The 14,844-nt window shown below is 35.8% G+C and overlaps 3 protein-coding genes across 6 annotated transcripts in view; 1 reads left to right on the forward strand and 2 right to left on the reverse strand.

Moving 5' to 3' along the window:
• unc80 (uncoordinated 80) overlaps positions 1-8,562 on the forward strand; it is a 37,503-nt gene extending 28,941 nt beyond the window's left edge. For both annotated transcript variants that reach the window (XM_053750078.2, XM_064436179.1), the window contains 13 exons: positions 146-262; positions 541-675; positions 974-1,097; positions 1,191-1,403; positions 1,933-2,117; positions 2,428-2,593; positions 3,119-3,286; positions 3,658-3,756; positions 4,501-4,617; positions 5,089-5,249; positions 5,640-5,821; positions 7,063-7,166; positions 8,033-8,562. In XM_053750078.2, the coding sequence (XP_053606053.1) occupies positions 146-262; positions 541-675; positions 974-1,097; positions 1,191-1,403; positions 1,933-2,117; positions 2,428-2,593; positions 3,119-3,286; positions 3,658-3,756; positions 4,501-4,617; positions 5,089-5,249; positions 5,640-5,821; positions 7,063-7,166; positions 8,033-8,151 (1,890 nt within the window). In that variant the 3' untranslated portion in view covers positions 8,152-8,562. The remainder of the gene's footprint in view (positions 1-145; positions 263-540; positions 676-973; positions 1,098-1,190; positions 1,404-1,932; positions 2,118-2,427; positions 2,594-3,118; positions 3,287-3,657; positions 3,757-4,500; positions 4,618-5,088; positions 5,250-5,639; positions 5,822-7,062; positions 7,167-8,032) is intronic.
• A 14-nt stretch (positions 8,563-8,576) lies between these two features.
• Ndc1 (Nuclear division cycle 1) lies at positions 8,577-10,580 on the reverse strand. Its single transcript, XM_053750079.2, has one exon. It carries the CDS (start codon positions 10,338-10,340, stop codon positions 8,652-8,654), a length of 1,689 nt encoding a protein of 562 aa, XP_053606054.1. The 5' UTR covers positions 10,341-10,580; the 3' UTR covers positions 8,577-8,651.
• Positions 10,581-11,314: 734 nt separating this feature from the next.
• On the reverse strand, positions 11,315-14,781 carry LOC128672738 (PR domain zinc finger protein 5-like). Of its 3 annotated transcripts, none has more exons than XM_053750081.2 (5): positions 14,396-14,781; positions 13,449-13,581; positions 13,140-13,307; positions 12,801-12,918; positions 11,315-12,330 (listed from the first exon to the last, which is right to left on the reverse strand). In XM_053750081.2, exons 1-5 carry the CDS (start codon positions 14,522-14,524, stop codon positions 12,327-12,329), a joined length of 552 nt encoding a protein of 183 aa, XP_053606056.1. In that variant the 5' UTR covers positions 14,525-14,781; the 3' UTR covers positions 11,315-12,326. The 3 variants fall into 3 exon arrangements, with proteins under 3 accessions (XP_053606056.1, XP_053606055.1, XP_064292250.1); XM_053750080.2 differs by having other exon boundaries at positions 12,805-12,918; positions 14,396-14,779; XM_064436180.1 differs by lacking the exons at positions 13,449-13,581; positions 14,396-14,781 and having other exon boundaries at positions 13,140-13,174.
• Positions 14,782-14,844: the final 63 nt, after the last annotated feature.

Below are 14,844 nucleotides of genomic sequence, written 5' to 3' on the forward strand. Positions count from 1 at the left end.
TTATTGAAATTCTGCCCAGCTGATTGAAGATCATCAATTGATTTTGTAGTAAATTTTGGTGATCACATGAAATATCAAAAATTTAATAGTAAATCTTTTGACTTTATCGTATTCTTTTAAACGTGATTCCTAATTTCATCCACAGAGGAACACAGACTGGGACTCTGCTGCTGTACTCTTGAAAGGAGTCTACGAGACTATGATCCGATGTCCGTACATTATGCACTGGCAACAAGTGAAGACTCTTCTTAACACTGTTCAGGTATAATGTAAAGTCTCTTGTAACTGCGAAAAATGTTTATATTTTTTATATTTTACATAGCAATGCAATGTAGAAAATACTTTCATTTCTATATATTTGTTTCTTAACTGTAAGTCTTCCCAAATAGTAGTAAATAAATAAAACGAAATATGTCATTTTTCTGATTCATTGATTCATAGATCAGATAAACATTACATAATGACGCAATATATATGATTCGTTTTACTATCGTTTTTAGTAGTGTTTACATAATATGGCAACTTTTTTTACTGTGACAGGCCCTGATAGTATCAGAAAACAATTCTGGCGAGAATTTGTCTTCGGCAACAGCGGCGCTAATGTCTCAACCACCGCCCCCGCACTTTTGTAGCACAGTTGTGCGACTGATCGCTCTACAGGTCATCAATACCGGGGTAACAATCATTTTACTAAATGCATATACTTTGACCCTAGTATGATATTTGAACAGCTACTTTTACTGAACCATTTATAGCAATATTTATAACTTATGATAGATAACAAGCTTTCTATTTTCTATTTTAGCTAGCGAACCAACATTATGCATTTTCTTTCTTCCCATCTATAAAAATTACCCGCATCAAAATCCGTTGCGTAGTTTTAAAGATCTTATAAGCATAGGGACAGACAGACAGCGGGAAGCGACTTTAATTTATACTATGCAATGATGATATGAATTTTGATAACTTACAGGATAGTTATTCATTGGAACAAATGTGTGGTGGCAGCGCAATATTCCAGACGGCTGAGAAAACTGAAAACATGCTGATGAATCTGTTCATGCCACTTTGTTTACGAGTGGGGAGTGGACGGAAAGGTATACTTTGAAAATAATATATATATTTTTAATTTACAATGTAAGTCCGAGCGGTTCAATACAACCAAATAATTATTTAATTTTTTTTGACAGATGTGCCACCGCTCCGTCAATCAGACGTGAGTTACCTAGTGTCAGTGGTCCTCAACGCCCTCTGTCCCCCCGCGCCCCCCGGCCAGCTGGCGGCCGTCAACGCCAAACTCAACGCCTCCGACGCGCGAGCCAACTCGCTGACCTTCACCGGCAGTCGCGACGCCCGCAACACCACCAGGCTTTCCAACCAGCTTTATAGAATTGCCTTTTTGGGTGAGTCACTTATAGCAAAACCAACGCCAAACTCAACGCTTCTGATGCTTTAGTCCGATCTTTGACACAACAGTACCAGGCTTCCAATAAAGCTTTATAGAATATTGGACTGGAGGCCATGGGTGGGACGTAGAAAGCAAGGCATACCAGCTGCCCCTTGGAGCCCTAACATTGCTAAGATTGGAGGCCCGTTATTTATTATTTAGGGAGACTTGCGGCTAAGCAACAAATATATAGAAATTACATTATGGAGAAGAAGCGCAAGACCGTGAAGCATACATTGGAGTAGGCTTATGTCCTGCAATAGACGAAATGATCTGCAGAAGAAGTAAAATCCTAACTAATATCATAAATGCGAAAGTAAGTTCGTTTGTTATCTCTTCACGTTTTATCCAGTCAATCAGTCTTCTTGAAATTTTACATACATGTAGTTTGAAGTACGGAGAAGGCCACGGGCAATAGCTAATATTGTACAATCTGTGCTATGACCTATTTCAATTTTATAATGTACAAGAATATTTTCCACCAGCGCTGAAAGTGGTCTGCGCGTGCTTCACAAGCGAGCTGTGCAGCGAGTGGGGCCGCGTGGCGCGCGCCATGCGGGAGCTGGGTCGCCGCAACGAAGCGGCCCACCACTTGTGGGACTTCCTCGAACATGTGGTCACCTACCGCACCCCCTTGTATATACTGCTGCAGCCGTTTATTGTGCACAAGGTATGTATAAATTATATTAAATTAAATTATTTATTCAGAACAGGCACTTTTTCGCGTCAAATTTTATTTTATGTACTAATTTCTTAATAAACTATAAATGCCGAAAGAATGAGTACTATTTACGTTTTGATATAATTGGACTATTTAAAGATCAGTAATGAACATGTAGATGCAGAAAATCTTGCCAGAACTTACACATAAACGTTGTACAGTAAATGAACTTCATATTTATATATGTAGTTTAAAAACATCGCAAATATACTTACATATAAGCCTTAAAATAGTCAAAAGTATGTTACATATCGGGCAGCTGTCCCAGCCGCCGATCGGCGACAACGAGCGCCACATGCAGTTCGTAGTGCGCGAGCGCGTGCGCGGCCTCAAGCTGCCGGCCGCGCGCGCGCGCGGCGCGCTGTTGGCGGAGCTGGCGAGGGAGCTCCGCACTATGAGGGACACGCACGACCAGTTCAAGTTTGGTGAGTTTACAGAAATTATCTTTCTTATTCTTATTCTCTTTTAGATTTAGTTATTATCTATCGCAAGCTCTTTCCTTATTTGTCATTCAATCAGTTGAATTATAGAGTATAATATAGAATAAAATATCACCCAAATATACTTAATTTAGTATTTATTATTTTAGTTTTTATAACTTATAGTACTTATGTTGTAAATACTTTCATTCTTTTAGTATATATCGTTCACCCAAATTATAAATGTAAAGTGTGTCATGTTTTGTTTTATAAGGACTTGCTGTCAGAAAAAAATATTCTTCAAAAAATCACTTTTATCATGTATAACCATTACACAATACCTGTAAGACTATTTTGAAGACTAATATGATAAATGTATGTGTTTATCCTCCTTTCTCATCAAAACGGAGCCAAACCAGAAATCAAATCCCTGAATCAATAGTCACCTCGATGATTTATTTGATTTTATTATATTGATTTATTGAATACGGAAATAATGGAGATTGATTAAAGTGATTTTGTCATTTCCAGAACAAATAGCGGAGAACATCGGTCAAGGCGGCGGCAAGCGGGCGTCGGAAGTGTTTCCTCGTCCGGGCGGGCTCCAAGAGAAGCACCAACAGCATCGGCCATCTTTGATCTCCATGCTAGTTGGGCGCTCCGCCCTGCCGCGCACGCCCGACCACCCCGCGCCGAGAGGTTAGTATTCACCGTGGATAAAGAAAACTATAAACCCATCCATAGATCTTGTATCGCTAAGGCTATAGACCCCGTCGTATCTTCAATTTCGCTCATACAAGAAAGATATGTTTATTGGAAATACACGAGAAGAAACCTTCTCCTTCCTTCCTTGTCACGTGACCGGCCCAATATGTAACTTTGTATGAGGATCGCGCCGGATGTTTCCTGCATGGAATTCTATGCAACGGTGATACGGGCGAATTTGTAATACATTACTAACTTCTTTTTCCTCATCCAAGAACACCTTGTAACTAAAGTAAAAATTTCAAAAATTGTGTTACTAGGTGATACTTCTACCTTCCAGCTACATATGATGTTTGTTCCCACAGAGTCGTTGTCGAGCAGCTCCACCACGAGCCAGCATTTGCCCGCGGCCGACGCGGCCGGCGGCCGCCTCGACAACAACTCACACGCGGGTCAATTCACCGGTTTGAACCCATTTTCATTTAGTAATAACTAGCTTTTGCCCGCGGTTTCGCCAGCGTAAATTTCCCACGGGAATAGTTATTTTCCGCGATCCGGAATGATGTCCTACGTCCGGGATAGATATGCTACGTCCTTCTCCATACTTTAAACTACATGTATGCAAAATTTCAAGAAGTTTGATTGAGGAGATATAGCGTGAAAAGGTAACAAACTTTTCAGAATATTAGTTGTCCCGTCTCGGATTCGCTCGGGTAAAACTATAACAAACTACATAACCTTACTCTTGAATCACTGTAACTGTTGAAAGAACCCGCATCAAAATCCGTTGCGTAATTTTAAAGATCTAAGCATATATAGGGACAGACAGACAGCGAGCAGCAACTTTGTTTTATGCTATATAATAATGATATATAATGAAGGCTGAAGATAGCGAATTCGCCGCTAGAAGCGCTGATGTTATGAAAAGTTCATTTTCAAAAGTTTTGAGGCGTCACATGTTCTCCCGGTTCTCCTTCATCTGAGCATATTATCGGTTGAGCTTCGAGGCCTAGGATCACAACGACTTCTTAAATAGATTGATTTATCCGCCATTTCCCAATTCCCAAAAAAAGTATGGTGATACGCAAAATCGTCCCTTTTCAACCGGCGAAAAAAAACAGATGTGGCTCTCAAGACGACGCGTATATATTTTTTAATGTATTTAAGCATTATTATTAATATATCTGTACTAATGAATCATTTTCTAGGAGCCAATAATCACGGGGGCGGCGGTGACAACAAGTCGGGTGCGGCAACACCGCCATATCTCAACAACCCAGCTAAACTGCGCTTCGTGCCGTCCGTCGAGTTCAAATTTACTTCAGGTAAATAACTATAATCTAAACGACTTGTAATCTTATCGAGTGTGTTATCACTAACACTGATGTCCGATTTTATTCAAGTCGCCTAAAAGCATCTGAAATGATGAAACGAGAGACTACATTTTAATAAAAATTGGTGTGTAATTCATTTATAGGATAGATGACAAAGTTAGAAAATTGTAAAAATATGTTTTACCTAACCTAGTCTAGATATAGTAAGATCATTATGACAATTAACTGTAACGATGTAGGTGGATTAATTATATAATGATTGAAAAGTACGTCGTTAAGTTCATTTTAAAAAATATAAAAGTAAGGAGCATATAGAAACCTCACAAATTACTTCTGAATAAATTCTTTGACATTGACAACCATATTTATTCAACTACTTTACCTAACTCATGAACGTTAGCAGTAATGACAGTTATAACTGAAATGAAATAAATGAAAAAAGAAATATTATCCGTGTGTAAGGGGAGACGTCGTTAACGCCGCTGTCGCCGGCGTCGCCGCGCGGCTGGGCGCTGGAGCGCGCCAGCTCCGCCGACAGCGGCGAGCGGCCGCGGCTGCAGCGAGCGCAGGGACCTTCTAAGAAGACCTTCAAGTTCCGCCGCAGCAGATACGCCCCCTCTGATGTCGGTATTTCTATTATCTATATGTATATTTAAGGCGAAAATGCTTTGCTTTTTTGAAATATAAATCAAAATTTTTTTGCAAAAATGACATTTTTGCCACAATCTTATTATTGTTGTCACAAAGATGTTATTGCGTTCAATGTGTGACAAACAAATCGTGTCCGTGCCGTTGAGTTTTCATTGAGTGCACCAACCAATGTATTAAACTAAATGTATTCAAACAAAATTTCAGCTCAATAGAGTTTCAAGATTCCACCCGAAACACATACACATTCCACACATAGCGACATACATAGATTGCAAGTTAAAAAGGCGTGTAAAAATATATAAAATACTTACTTAATAAATTGTCATGTAAATCTATTTCCATGTCAAATGTACGTCCCCCAGACGTCGCACGTGCGGCTGGAGTCAGACGAGTGCTCGTCCCCCGGGCCGGAGACTCCCCCGCGGCGGTGTGCGCCGCTGTTGTTGCCGGCGCCGGCGCCCGCCACCGACACCTCCTACGACAGCGAGATCTCGCAGACCTCGTCCACGTCCGGATACAGGCGAGCTTTCCAACAGAACGATCAGTAATTCATGAGTTTGTGTCGTCTGCATGAGTGGCGTGCGGCGGACTTCATTGACCATGTTTTGGAAAGCTATCATCTTCATTGTGATCGCATAAAAAATGAGAAAATAATTATACAGAAAACCATATGTAAATGGGTAAATTTAAAAAAAAATGAAAGCTATCATTTTCATCATTATTCACATAAAAAATGAGGAAAAAGTCATAGGATTATTTTTACGTGCTGCATACTGTGAATTTTACTGAAAACCATATGTAAATGGATCAAGTTTTGGAGATTACATTAATATAGGTCTAACAAAACAATCATCATCAGTGCGGGCATCACATATACCACACACACACATTTATCGTATATAATTTAATTCTCCTGTCACATTTAATGTTTCATTAAATGTGACATTTGACGACCTCGGTGGCGCAGTGGTAAGGTTCTTGCCACTGAACCGAGAGGTCCCGGGTTCGATCCCCGGTCGGGTCATGATGGAAAATGATCTTTTTCTGATTGGACCGGGTCTTGGATGTTTATCTATATATGTATTTGTTATAAAATATATTATCGTTGAGTTAGTATCCCATAACACAAGTCTCGAACTTACTTTGGGGCTAGCTCAATCTGTGTGATTTGTCCTAATATATACATAATATATATAATATATAATATATATATATAATATATATATTTTTCAAACCTATCTCAATGTTGTTTCTAGTGTCATTTAATTGTTTTTTATTATTGTTTATTAGTGGGTAAATGGGTTTATCAGAGACGTAAGTCTTCTAAGGTTGTTCCATATTAATGTCATAGTCCTCTGCCACGTCTGTCTGTCTGTTCGCTATGAACTAAAAAACTACTACACGGATTTTAATGCAGATATCAAACCAATACTTAGTGTGATTCCTGAGGAAGGTTTAGCGAAGCGGAGACGAGCCGCTAGTAATAAAAATAATAAAAACGTTTTTTTTTTCCTCTAAACAAAGATTACAGTAGTGATTTAAACTATGCAATGTCTTAAATTTACTAACAAATAATCTTTGTTATTCGCTAGTTCCTGAAATAGGTTCAAAAGTACCTGTACTACAGATAGCAGCTAGTTCATACTAATATTATAAACGCGAAAGTTAAAGAGAAGATAAACTTTGTATGAAAATGATGTCTGTTCAGCAGAGAAATTCACACAGGGAAGCCGCGAGTAAAAGCTAAATATGAAATAAATAAACAAACGGGTGTCACCTCCGCAGGGAGAGCTACAGCCTTCAAGCGTCGATGTCGGAGTGCGGGCGCGCGGCGCTGGCGTCGCCCGACACGCCGCACGCCAGCGACACGCCGCACGCCAGCCCCGACGGTAATCTACCCTTCGTATGTACCGCACATTATACTGCCACTGCCATCTTCCTTCTCTACCCCTCACCGTCTCACTCTACTTCTGTGCTTTCCGCAGAGCTCGCATAGTTATCATGAAGGTATAGGTAAGACATATCTATACGTATATATATTGTTGTTTCTTTCATTTTATTGCGCATTGAAAGCAGGACTTGATTAACCTTTTAGGCTATCAGACTGTAGCCTAGGGTGCGCGGATCAGGGGGTTCGTACATTCGCATGCACATTGATCCTTGATCATTGACCCTAAATATTTCAACTAGACAGACAAAACGCTAAAAAAATACAATTAAATACATAAAATGTTTGAGAACCCCTGTTGTAAGAGTGCATCATCATAATTAGCCTAGGGCGATCATAACTCCAGTCGGTGATTAAAAGGTATAATTATAGAAGTTTATACCTATTCATAAATCTAGCATACATCAGGGAAATCGAACCACAGATGAAAGAAATAGCAATATTGAAAAATACCTTGCATCAAAAAGTTCTTAGCAGTGCAGGCTCCTTATTATTACCTATAGCTTCATGGCTGTCTTACACTTGTTAATTTATATGAATGCTTGGTTAATAAATTGATAGTTTTGTATCAAACACTTCTCAAGTTCCTGACAGCCTAGTTCTCAATAATCTCATTCTTTATTCTATAATTTTAACATAAAGTAAAATTAATAGAAATCATAGCAAACAACACATCTTAAAATTCAATAGCTGAAATTATTTACAAACTCTTCTTTTCAATGTTTCTACCTAATTCTAATTCTTCTGCTTTTAAATTAATTAAAGATTATGTATTATTTCTTGGCATTCATTATGATTATCTTCCAGCATCTTTAAGTTGTGAATCTGAGACATCATCAGCTGAACGTACTGCTTTGCTGGGAGCAACAAGCCAGCGGTCCCTACTTCTCAGCAGTGAACTCCGAGACGAAGATACTCTTCTTTAAAATGTGTGAAGGCCTAAAATTGTAATACTAGATTTAATCTTCATTTAGATTTCTTCATGTTTCTAATGCAAATATACATAGTCAAAAAACTTCTGTTATAAAAACTGTATGCATAGACAGAAAAAAACTTATAAAAAGATTTAGGATATAATGTTTGTAATGCAAATATATTTACATAGTCAAAAAACTTCTATTACAAAAACTGTATGCATAGACAGAAAACAACTTATAAAAGATTTAGGATTGTATTGAATAGAGATATTTTATCATGGACTTCATAAATATTTGTCTTTATTTGAAGTTGTTCTATCATATTGTATGTTCTATAAGTTTTATATGTATGATTGATGTATCTAGTCAAATATGTGATAATAAGTTATATGTTGAAAAATTTTTAATAGAGATTTTGTTTAAATAAAATATTGTTTCATTTACAATAATTTATTACAAAAATAAGTTTACAGCTAAATATTTAAAATTAGAACTTGAATAAAAGATAATTAAGCTTCTTTACACAATAAAAAAGGTTGTATGGCAATTTGAACATCAGGATCAAGAGGTATTTCATGAATAAACTTTGAGAATGTCAATACAATTTTATAGATACTCCTCTTGACTGCTGAGTTGAGAGCACTTTTTATTTTTATTGCAAACAAATCATTGAGAATGTGCTTTCTAGGCACCAGGCCAGGCTTGCTCAGCTTGTCCAAACTCTGTTTGAGATTCACCAGTGCTGACATCACCACAGGCAAGTCATTCTGCACTACTCCATATTTGTCCTCAGTCAATGAAGCTGCAGCTATGAAGGCCAATCCTTCACAAGTCCACATTACTGGCTGAGCATGCAGCAATAAATATTTTAGCTTTGTATCTGTCAATTCACCAAAGAAATAATGGATGCCTGGTTTTTGGCACAATTTGTTCACAAGCAAATTCAATTCACCCTTAACTATATTCACAAAATTGTTCTCAACCTTATTTTTATTATAATCTTTGAGTTCAATCAACTTTGGGGAATCAGCCAAATTTCTTAGTTTACTTGAATACAAACCAGTTTTGGGACTAATATTCATCAATTTTTTTTGCCCAGAGATATTCATTTCATTTTGTTTTCCATCCCCATTAATATTGTCCAGTTCTTTACTAAAACCATTTATAATATAAAGACATTGTTCCAACAAATTATTCCAATTTCTTGGATGTCCACCAGGTTGTGATAATGTGAAAATATTTAGCCTCCGTGCAGGATCCATCATAGACAAAATTCTTAAATCCTGAGCTCCCAAGTAGCCATTGAATTGTGATCTTTGGGCTAATGCATTACACAATGTTAGGCTTTTATCAGACTCAATGGGAAACTTCATTGGTTGAGTAAGCACAATATTAAAGACAGTTCTCATTGTGTACACAGATATGAAGAATAAGCTGGTATAAAACCAAAGTCCAATCCAAATACCAGATGCAAATAGGTTGAATAAATTGTCCAACGGTGGATCTTCCAGATATATACTGTACACCTCTGATACCACAGTTCTTGGTTTACTTCCCCATATGTAGTAGAATAAACAATAATAAACAACGGGTAGTATGGAATTCTTAAATCCTGTGGAAAGAATGTTGCTCACAGCAAGCTTGATCTGTTGAAATTTGTCTTGATATATATGTGGAAATAAAAGAAGAGTAGGGCTTAAAATATGTGTGTTTAAGAAATAGTATAAACCCATCCACATTCCACCAAATTGTAAAAATAAACTCTGCTCAATGAGACACTGTCCATCGAAGTGGTCACATTTCTTCTTAAGAGTATTGAAATTACTTTTAGCCAAAGAGGAATACAAACTCATGGTAAAATATCCACTCAAAGCATAAAGAATGCTAAAAGTAATATTTTGTATAGAAAACAAATTCAAAAACAATGAAAACCTGGTAAAATATTTTGGCACTGGAATAGCATAATAACTTCCATATATATAGGCATGGAAGAAGGAGACCAAACCAAGCAGTATTATGTTAAGACCCATTTTCCACCCAAAAATGTCTGAGAATGTAGAAGTAATCCATGACAATGGATGTAGTAAATCAATTTGTATGAGCAAAACCAACGACACCGCGATAGATGTCTGTAATCCAATGTTCCATAAAACCGCTATAATCAATCTTTGTGCGAATATTTCACTTTTTGCTTCCATACCGGCTGTGCGTTAGGTTATCTGAAGAGTAGGTAAATAACGAATTTATTACGAGAAGTTTCATCAACGTTTTTCAAGAGTTTATAGTCTTTCTTCGGAGGTCAAGCTCGTCACGTTATTTGGAAGTACATAATAAATAAATTACCGAAAGAAAACACACGTACTGCTGTAGTTTTTGATTAAAAACTGCGGGTGCGGGTACTGCGGCCGGCTGTTCGTTGTTTTGAATACCTACCTATTCTAATCTATGTCAATGTTATTTTGAAGTGACATTTTGTTTTTTTTTTTTTTCAACGGTTCGTAACCATCCGAAGATAAATTTGTATTTTGAAGCCGTGGAATAATAGCCGGATTGGGCCGGAAGGTGCACTTTTGTAGAATGTAAGAATGTATGTAGAATGTTTTGTAAATGTGTAAGAAAATAATAATGGTGGTACAAACACTTATTTTCTTACACATATATAAGAATATAACGTTCTTATATCTGTGGTGCTAGCGTATAATAATAATATTCTTTATTTTTGTATATATATGTATATATACAAAAATAGACTTGTTGTGCGGAGTAGGTACTGATTTGACTTCGGTGGCTCTAGTGTGCTAAGCGCCGTTTCAAACCTCAAATTTTTATCTAGTGTCCTAGCCAGCTTTGTTCGGGTTAAACCACAATAAAAAAGTATAAGGCTATATGTTACTCCTGTGTCTGAAGGTATCGTCTATCTTTGTGCCAAATTTCATTATCGGCTCAGTAGTTTTTGAGTTTAGTATGATAGGTATGCAAAGTGTTAGCGATATCTATTATAGATCGAATAGTTGAAGCGTTAAAGTAAATCCATCCATCTCATAGAAAGTACTCTGTGATCCATCTACTCTACTGTGGGTCAGGAGATCACGGTAAAAAATGCAGTCAGGAGCAAGATAAAAGTTGTCATAGATAGAACTAACTTTCATTGAGCTCAAATAAAATACAAATATTCAGTTACAAAGAAGTTTTATTTATTGCTATTAAACATATATCCGTGTTGTCGCCTAAGATGACGACGTAAAGAATCTTTAGACTTAAATCTGCTCTCACAGTAACTACATGAAAATGACCTTACATCTAAATGAGTCCTTTCATGACGTTTTTGATCGGTCTTTGTGAAGAAACGCGTTTCACAAACACTACATGGATAATTTCGCTCTCTAATGTGGACACTACGAATATGTACTCTCAAATTATAAAGTGATAAAAAAGTTTTTCCACACTCTGTACACTCAGCTGTTTGCCTTTTTGCTCCATGTTCTTTAACTTTATGTTCAAACAACATATAACTATATGGAAATGACTTATTACACAATACACAATATCTTTTTGATCGAGCAGTTTTATGAACTTTCATCATATGTTGTGCTCTTGCATGAACAGTAGAAAATGTATCAGAACAAATAGTGCACTTCTTTTCCTTATGCACTGCATTTAAATGTGTCCTTAAACTTTGTGTACTTATGAATGACGCACCACATATTTCACATACATTATTAGTGTAGTGACTGTTCATATGAATAGACAGCCGTGTAAAAGTATTGAATTCTTGGACACATATAGTACACTTTCGATCTTTTTCCAGTTTGTATGGAATTAAAAAGTGACCATAATTGTTAAACTTTATGTCATGACTTATTAAATGATTTTGTAAGTCATTCAAATCTGTACACATAGATGAACATAATTTACATTTCAAATTTGAAATATCTACATTCCGAAATGAAGCTCCGCGAAGAGAATTCAACCTTTTTAAAAGTTTACAATAAGAGTGTGTTTCTGAATGTTGTCTTAGATCCATTATATTTATGAAGGCCTCATTGCAAGAAAAACATTTAAACTTTGTCTTGAGAGATTCAAACACACACATATTTGAATTTAGAATCAATTTAAGCGAATTTCTTATTGAATCTTTCTGTGATTGAATATAATTTTCCTTCTTTTCATCCTTTTTTGTTGATTCACCTGAAAAATGTAAAGATATAACTTTTAACAGAGGTCTGTCCAATTGCAATTTTGCAAAATCACAAAGAGAGGCTATCAACCAATCACAGTGTGACCTTGTGACATTGCAACAACCATGTGATTCTGCACTGGGCATAAAATCTGACTTTCCTTTTGATAATTAAAAGTGAATTTCAAACTCACATTAAGCCCTCAAACATGTATAGTATAAAAGACAAGTAGAAACAACCAAACTGGTCCTTTTATTAAACAACTAGCTGTGCCCCGGGGCCGAGCTCCTCGTGGGAATTTCAGTATAAAAAGTAATAAGTATAGTGTTATTCCAGGTTATATCCCCATGTACCAAATTTCATAACAATCAGTCCAGTAGATTTTACAGAGATTTTACATGAAATAGTAACAAACATACAGACATCCTTACATAATTTCGCATTTATAGCAAAAATGGGTTTTATGAATGCAATACTAACTCACTTTTAGCATTTTTTTGTTGTACTGATCTTTTACTGTTTTGTTTTTTGATAGTTAGTTTCTTTTCCTTTCCTTCCTTTAATATTTTTGGTTCTAATTTTATCACAAAAATTTCACCTGAAATAAAAAAACCATACAATGTTACTAAAAATTGTGTGAAAATGTCCCTTGTCATGTGGTGGACATAAGAAAAAGCATGATATTAATTACCTATGATGCCAGAATACAAATCTTGTAACTACACATTTTAGATGATGATCTAGAAATATAAATAATTTGCAGCATACAACATTTACAAGAAAATAACAATATTATAATTACATAAAATATTTAAGTACCTTCTTCAGTTTTAGTCTTTTGACTACTCCAATTGACATTATCATCAAAGTCTTCAAAATCATCAATTTCCAATTGATTCTCAGGTCCCAAATCATCATGAATAGGAGAAAATGAGTGATCATCAAAACTGGCATCAATTTCTTCTTTTGGCTCTACAATTTCTTTAGCTGTAATATTAATCAATCAATATTGGAAGACCAGATTAATATGCAGAAAATCTATACAAAAAAAACCTTATATAATTTATATTATATAAAAAACATATATTATAATTTTTTTTTGTCATAGATTTTAGTTTGAAAACATACCATCACTATTTTTTAACTGAATTAATTTTAATGACTCCTCGGCATCAAAAACTTGTTTCTTGAAAGCAACTGCTGCTCGTAATTTCACAATACAATCTTCACATATAAGCCTGTTGTAGGAGTTATCACATATCTAAAACATAGTTTCAACAGTAAAAGTAATGCAGGCAGTGTCCATACCCTGATTTACTCAAAAAATATTATTTGCTGTCCCTGAATCTAAGACACATACCTACAACTTGAACAAATGTTTCTTTATAAGATTATTAATGGTTTAATTGATTCCCCTAACCTACTACAAAAGATAATGTTACAAGTCCCAACCAAAAGTGTTCGCAGAACTGATAATTTATTTGCAGTAACAGCAGCTAGAAATAAATATGCCGCAAATGCATTCTTTAGATGCTGTTTGACTGAATAACTATAATTTTGCAACTGAAATATGTTTGATCTTAAAATTAATGGTTATAGAAAATCAGTGATAGAGGTACTTGTTTTATTGAGTGACATTTAATTTGAGTAAGATAGTATATACTTAACTAGGTATGGTTTAATACTTTACTATTAGCTGCTTGACAACTACTGTTTTAATTCGCACTCCTGATTCATTGTTTATAGTAATTTAATTACCCATTTTTGGCACTCAAAGTGTGTAATTATATTTATATAAGTACCTATATTCTTGTAAATGTTTATTTTACAAAACTGTATGTTGCCTAAATATGAGCCTGTTGTAGGAGTTCACTGTAAAACATAGTTTAAACAGTAAAAGTAATGGCAGTGCAAATATTGAAATATTGGCATTGTAGCCCTCTCACACAAAACAGATTAGGACACAAGTTTTAGTGAGCTGTTTCGAAATGAATGGTATTTTGCTCTACCGCAACGGAAAACTGTTCGGTAAAAAAGTATAAGTATATGAATATTGGGACATACACAGAACTTACCGTAATGTTAAATGTTTCCAAAAGCATTTCAGAATAAACTTCTTTGTGTCCAGCGTAAAAGTATTCATTGGACAAACTCTTATAACAAGAATCAACCAAACAACATCTACACAAGCCCGATTTTTTCATCTTTCTGATATATACTTCTTCTGGCAATCGGATAATTGAAATTACAATAATCTAGCGAAAATTCCATCCATAGTAATGACGATAACAAGGACCATTTCAAATAGGAATGGGCGTTATTGTTATCGGTTTTCACAACGTTGTAGCTATGGCTGAACCAAATTTTTCACAATCAAACCTTAGCTTCAAACCTTAGTATATAAAAATGTACTCTGTGTTCCTGTGTTGTGTTCAAACCGACCTGTGAAACCGACCGACATTGTTGCTAATAGGCCATATTACGAAAAGCTCAGCGCAGATGGCGCTAATGGTACAACTAAGGT

The sequence above is a fragment of the Plodia interpunctella genome, chromosome 9 (genome assembly GCF_027563975.2).
Source record: "Plodia interpunctella isolate USDA-ARS_2022_Savannah chromosome 9, ilPloInte3.2, whole genome shotgun sequence".
In the NCBI taxonomy this organism is placed as follows: domain Eukaryota; kingdom Metazoa; phylum Arthropoda; class Insecta; order Lepidoptera; family Pyralidae; genus Plodia; species Plodia interpunctella.